Source organism: Pleurodeles waltl, chromosome 7 (genome assembly GCF_031143425.1).
Source record: "Pleurodeles waltl isolate 20211129_DDA chromosome 7, aPleWal1.hap1.20221129, whole genome shotgun sequence".
Taxonomy (NCBI): domain Eukaryota; kingdom Metazoa; phylum Chordata; class Amphibia; order Caudata; family Salamandridae; genus Pleurodeles; species Pleurodeles waltl.
Genome location: NC_090446.1, coordinates 99,586,479 through 99,592,988, shown reverse-complemented (window position 1 = coordinate 99,592,988; position 6,510 = coordinate 99,586,479). Strand labels below are relative to the sequence as shown.

Here is a 6,510-nt window from a genome sequence, read left to right as displayed (position 1 = left end):
TTAGAAGTTCAAGTGTTATGGTCCCTCGAGGTTCTGCTTCCACGCTCTTCCCCCAGAACTTGAGCTTTGGGTAGATGGAGCCATGAAACACAAAGTCCTTATTGAGACCCTCGGAGTAGAAAGCGCTGATGGGTGGATGATGGCTCACCTGCTCAGATATAAATCGGAAGCCCAAATCCTCCCTGGAAAGAGTAGGAAGGAAACATCATCACTAGAGAGACATGTAACTTCAAAATCACATAAAAGGGCAGCTATTTTCAGCAATCAGTCAGTGTACGTCAGCTAGGTCTGCTTTACACATATGTAAAAGGACTGCTGCACAATTCGTGTGCGGTTCGTTGCAATTTCATAGACTCCTTTTTTGTTCCAGAAAGCTTGGAGACTAATGTGTCTACAGAACACAGAATGTTGTCTATTTCTCCAGCTGCCCATTCGCTCTCCACCCTTTCTCAACACCAAGTCTGAAATATCTTCCATTTAACTCTAAACCAGGAGGACTATACTCAATTCCTTAAGACTTCATTCTCTGCTCACCTCATAAAGCTTACCATACTGATGTTTGCATTATTACAGGGTCAGAGCATTTTTTTAAATCTGACATCACTTTCTTTCAAGTCTGCTTTTCCTTTCCATCACTAAAATAATGGCCCTTAGAATTTCATAGGGTTTGTACACAAAGACTATCAAAGATAAAGTAGAAATGTTAATCTGCTGTGCTTTGATATCCCAAGACGTGTCCGCTGCTGCAGGAAGGAACACATTTGAAATACTTGGAATCAACAATACCTAAGGAGGAGTGAGAAGTCACTAAGGGGCCCTCGACTACCCAATTTTTAAACAAAATATACACGAGAGGGTAAACCCACATTTTCTTAAATCAAAAATACTGCTCTAAACTTCGTGCCTTTCCAAACATCACGATTTATTGTGAGAAACACCCAGGTAAATCAGTGCTCTCATCACTCCAACTGGATATTTTCGAATATATTTTTGGGGTCCTCACCCACAGGTACCACCCGTGGCCTGCTTCATCATCGGACCCTCACTCATATCACCTAGTGTGATCGGGTGGGCTCTATACGTTTGAAAGCGGAGCACTTCTAATATGAGGAAAATGGCAGGGTGTTGGTGAAAGTGGGTTAAAAATGCTGCATAGATCCTACATATTTACTTTACTGAGCTAGGTCTTGGGCAAGATTAAAAACAGTGAGATGTCATGAGGAAAACAGTGGTTCTCAATATCAAGAGGTCGACATGTGCCAAAGGGTGTCCAGTTTTTCCTAACACACTACATTTAAATGACTAAGTCAACTGAGCAAACATTTCAAAATATATATCAGTAGTTGTGAAAGCCCTTTTTTCTATTTCTGTGTGATGAAAAAAATATTTTAAGAGGATGAAAACCAATCCGAATACTTTAAGTGTTGATGTGCAAAGGATATGTTTTCAGAAACCCAATTTTCACAGATTGTTAAGACACTATATTGTTTTATCAGTAAAGCTGCAAGTTAGTGGAGAGGTTTTTTGGACATTTCTTGGAAAGTTACTGGTTGTAGAAAACAATATATGTTACCATATTATTGTTTAGTAATATATTTATTAAAATTGAGTGTTTAAACAAACTGAAAACATTCTTGCCCTGATGACAATGTTGTTAGTAAACTAAGAGAAAACCTAGGTTATGTGGGCTAGACCTCATGGGTATGTGGGCAAGATTCTTGGGATGCATGAAGAAAACTTTAGTCTACTTAATCAAACAAAAGAGATTTTTTTTTGTACTGCAGAAATGCTGAGCTCACATATTTGAAGGTGCAATCGTGTGAGAATGAAGAAAAAGGCGACTCTGTAAACTATTTGCCTAGGATCACACAATTTGAGATCCGTTTACTGGTCAAGTACATTACAGTTAGGTCGAGTAGATTATTTAAGTTACTCAACCTGCGGGTCCAGTAACATTTTTATGATTTTTCAAACCCTGATCTAAGATTTTGTTTGATTCTTGAAGTCCTGAATAGGTTTGGCAATGGGAGCTTTCAGAATCTTATCCATAGCAGATAATCATAGTAGGAAATTAATGGTTTGGCAGAATTGTGAAGCTCAAATTTGGGTTTTTCAGCAGGACCAACTTAAAAGCTGCAGGGACATTTCCCATAAACAAGGAGTAAATAAAAATATTTGTAAGAGATTGCATGAGGTAGGCTTTAAACCTGAGAAGCAATGAGGACTGAAGCAGATCTGAGTGTGAGCCCGAGAATTGAGATAGTGAGCTTAGGAGAAAGGTTGAGTCTAGATTCTGAAATGAAGAGCGGAGGTCTATTTTTGAAATGAAGACGGCAGCTAATTCATCACATACTTGCTGAGAGCAAAAACTGTACCTGGAGATTTTTTTAAAAAGCCTTATATATTTTTCTGGCTTATTTTCAGCTGCAACAATTTAAAACACAAAAAAACCCTGACATTTGATTCCCTGATTATGTGTTTTTAGTTAGCTAGTGCTACCTTGTAGTTTGCTTTTGCTGATTCATTGTAAGAATGGCACCAAGTTTGTTCAGTATTTTCGGGTGTCTTTTTTTTTTTTTTTTAATTAATAAATGAAGTTCCTCATTAATATACAGGGGAAATTTGTTATGGGCCTCCCTTACCGTGATGGGAGTGACTCAGTAAAAGACTGAAGAATTGTTTTTACAATAAAATGCACATTTAAAAGAAGAGTTCCAGTCATGTAATTAGGAACTTTTATGCTCAAGTGTAACTTCATTTCAGTCTTGCCCGGTTATTAAAAGGTTATTTTGGTTATTGCTATAATTTAAATTAAAATAAGTTAAAATAATTAATTTAAGCAAGTGGTAATTTGAACACACCACTGGACTAACAGATAATGCTGGAATAAGATCTTCATGTCTTACAATGAGGTCCAGGATATTTCTGCCTTCGTGTGTCACAGAAGGTACAAATCAAGTAAACAAACAAGCTTACATGGTGTCCTTAAGGTCGGCACTAAATAGATGAGAAGGGTGACTAAAGTGCAAATTAAAATCAACATCAATCAAAAGGGAGAATGGGAACAACTCAAATCCCCTAAATGCTTGAATGTAATTAGTGGTGCGATATACCAGCGTGAATATAAATGTTTAGAGAACTTCAAGCGAAATATTCACCTTCAACACCAAACATAAAGAGGGGATGAGTCTAGCACTGATAAAGATATGATTGCCAGTTGTAGCGCCAAGACGCCTATGGGTAACTACACTCTCAATAATTCATTCACCTTTTTAGCATCTTACTAAACTTAGAAACTGGCACAAATTTCTTAAACTAAGGCTCTGGAGTAAGGACCACAAGTACACTTCAACATATTAAACTACTACTGCTTTGCTTGCATTTACTCCATTTTAGCCATTTCAGGCTATATTAGAGGGATAAATAGAATCACTACATCCGGAGACCTGCTTCAAGGTAATATTTATGCACATGTTCTATCGTGTCGGTGTGCCAAGGAAGGCAATAGCCTTAAAGAGAAATCTCCTGAACCAGAGTTGTAGGATAATCATCTTTTTCATGTTATCATCTTCCAATTGTTTCGGCTACATTGCTTGTAGATTTTGACTCTGAACATGGGAAAAATACACCAACTGAGGCTATTCAATGTTTCCTCACATTTTGTGCTGCACATGCACTCTTTTGACTTAATAGTGACATGTCATGTTAGCTCTGCAGTGCAGATCTGCACCACTCATATGGTGGACATTAAAAGACTAGATTTCCAAAACACCCATCTGCGGCCTGCCCTACAGTTCTATGATAATGCAGCACACTTTTGTCATCTTGAAAAGAACAAGGAATGTTGCTTTTTTAGAAAAATAAATGCTGTAGTGGGGGAAGCTGCTGAAAGCATACGAGGGGACAAACATTGGGATAGATTGGGGGTTTGTCACCTACCAACCACGGGTAAAGTTATATGTTAAAGATCCTGTTACAATTTGGAGGCAGCAAGTGAACAGGATTTGATCAGACGGATGTGGTGCGAAAAACACATGTCAGAGGAAGCAGCGAGTGGGCTTGCAGGTTAAATGTTATGGGAGGGGGCTAATTATGAACCAAAGGCTGAGCGGGGTTCTCCAAAGTGCCAGAAGAGCTGACCGTCTATTACCACAGGGAAATAGCTATAACGGAAACTGAGTGGTTTGCGGCACTCTTACGCCTAACTTCCTGCCGGTGTCCTAAGGCACTCCTTTGGAAGAGCTCTAAGCATCAGCAGGGGTGATGCAACTCTTTGGTGGAGGGACCAGGTTGAACTGGCCTGAGTTGTGAGGAACTCTGGTGAAAATGGATGGTAGAGATGGACTGACACCATGCATTAGTGTCTTAAACGGACAATGTTACTTGGCTGTAACAATTGGTTTGCTGCTTGTAGTACTACAGAATCACACACTTTGAATGAACATCTTATAATAATCTCACATCTGGTGAGGAGGTACGGTGCATGCGAGTCTGCAGCACAAGCTGCAAACCAATGGTTACAGGCAATAATTTCCGTTTTCAGCATGTGGTGCTATAAGACCAGATTCTTTGTATTGACTGTAAAGCAGTGCCCTTGAAAAATATTAGTCCTTTCTTTTTTATAAAAGTCCACTGGGTACAAAATGTGGCGTGGCTTAGCTTTGGCATAATACATGTGAATGTATGAAAATATCCATTGTGCGATGGCCCCACTTAGAAACAGACTTCATTATGTTGGAGTTGGCAAAAGCAAAAAAATAGTTGTTTTGTCTTCTGCATGTGTTTTGTATGGTGAATGTAGTACATAATGGCTATATTGACCGGTACTGTATTTTCTGCAAATGACTGAGTCATTGGAAAGCAATTTAGGAAGTCAAGTGTTGTTAAAATGGAACAGGTAGACAACCTTTGGTTGAAAGCAAGAATTTGTTGCTGGAACAATCCTTCTTTGCGCACTTAAATGAAAGTCTCTGCCAAAGGCAGGGTTTGCAGTTTACATGCACTATGCAAGGACACAATTGTAATGACGAAGGCTACTTTCTACGAGCAAAAAAAAATGGGCAATAATGTAACGGTTCAAAAGTATGTGCCGTGATCTAGGTGAGAATCACATTAAGGTCCCATGAAGGACTGGCGGTAGCCCCTTCTAGTGAGCCTAGAAGCTTCTTTCAGAAGGAGAATGCACTGTTCTGGAACTTGAGGATACCCAAACTGTAAGACCCTTAGTGCCAAAGGGCAAGGCTTAGTGCCTTGAGGTTTGGGTATCTTTGCTAACTCTGATGTTGTACTGGCAGGTCTGCACTTAGGGGTAACTTCTTGCGAGGATGAACAGGCACATTTGGCAGCACGCAGTACCATTTTCTCTTGTCCAAGTGGGAGCAATTAGATTGAACCTCATATCGGTGCCTGTGTCATTTTCCCCAATATATGGAATCACTGGTAGCGGAGGAAGAGAGTGGCCAAATGTCCCAGGGCAGTTTATCCTGATGGCATTGTCCAGTGACTGCGGGTGTGGGTACCAGCGGGCAAAGTTTGGGCATTTTGCATTTTTTCTACTCTAAAGAGATCCACTGTGGGTTGTTCCCCGTTGCTGAATGTACTGATAAAGTACTTCCATCTACTCTAGTAGATTTATGTCCCCCTATTGTTGGGGAGACCAAGAACTTAAATGGCCAGGTAATTTAAATGTGCTCCGCACCCTGTAAGGGAGGCATCTGTGGTAATTGTCATGTGTGTAGGATGGTGAAGAAACGAATCGCCCGGTAACAAGGTTTTTTTCGGTCTAACATTTAATATGTGCTGAACTCTGGAATCTACCAATGCTAGATTTACCCACCAACCAGTTGTTTGTCACCATTATCCAGCCAGACAGTCACGAAGTGGGTGCATGTGAGAGAGAAGCATTTGGAACTGTTGTATTGCAAAATTCTATCATTCTCAGCAGTTTCATGATCATTCTCACTGTCACAGGATGACACATCTGGGAAAGGGGAAGCAGCATTTAAAATAACATCACTCTTATTGTTGGAGTAAGCTTTGCCTGACTGTCACTGTGTTCATGATGGCTCCCAGATAGACTGCATTTGCAGCAGAGATAGGTGTGACGTTTTTGGCATTTACTGTGAAGCGGTTTGTGAAGCAGCAACTCTGCTTGTTGAGTGTGTGCTAGGCAATACTCTTGAGACTGCTTTACTTTATCAGCCAGCCCTCAATATATGTAAGACATTGACAGATTTCTAGAAAATACCCATGGGGCTGTTGTGACCCCCAAATGACAGTACTCTGAATTGAGAATACAGTCCACTTACTTCAAACCTGAGGTACTGGTGGTGCACTGAGTGGATGGGGATGTGGAATAACAGCTGAACCTCAGGTATTAATGTCCATGGAGCAGGCCACACCATGATCGTCTTTCAACCACTCCAGAGCTGAATCTGCCTGGTCTCTAAACAGTCTTCAAAAGACATATCCATAAGGGATAGCTGCACATCTCCATAGAAACTCATACTG

At 40.3% G+C, this 6,510-nt stretch overlaps 1 protein-coding gene across 3 annotated transcripts in view; it reads right to left on the bottom strand.

Annotated features, from left to right (window-relative positions):
• OSBPL2 (oxysterol binding protein like 2) overlaps positions 1–6,510 on the bottom strand; it is a 279,173-nt gene that overhangs the window by 86,139 nt on the left and 186,524 nt on the right. For all 3 annotated transcript variants that reach the window (XM_069243148.1, XM_069243150.1, XM_069243149.1), the window contains exon 7: positions 1–182. This exon is cut by the window's left edge and continues 1 nt beyond it. In XM_069243148.1, the coding sequence (XP_069099249.1) occupies positions 1–182 (182 nt within the window). The remainder of the gene's footprint in view (positions 183–6,510) is intronic.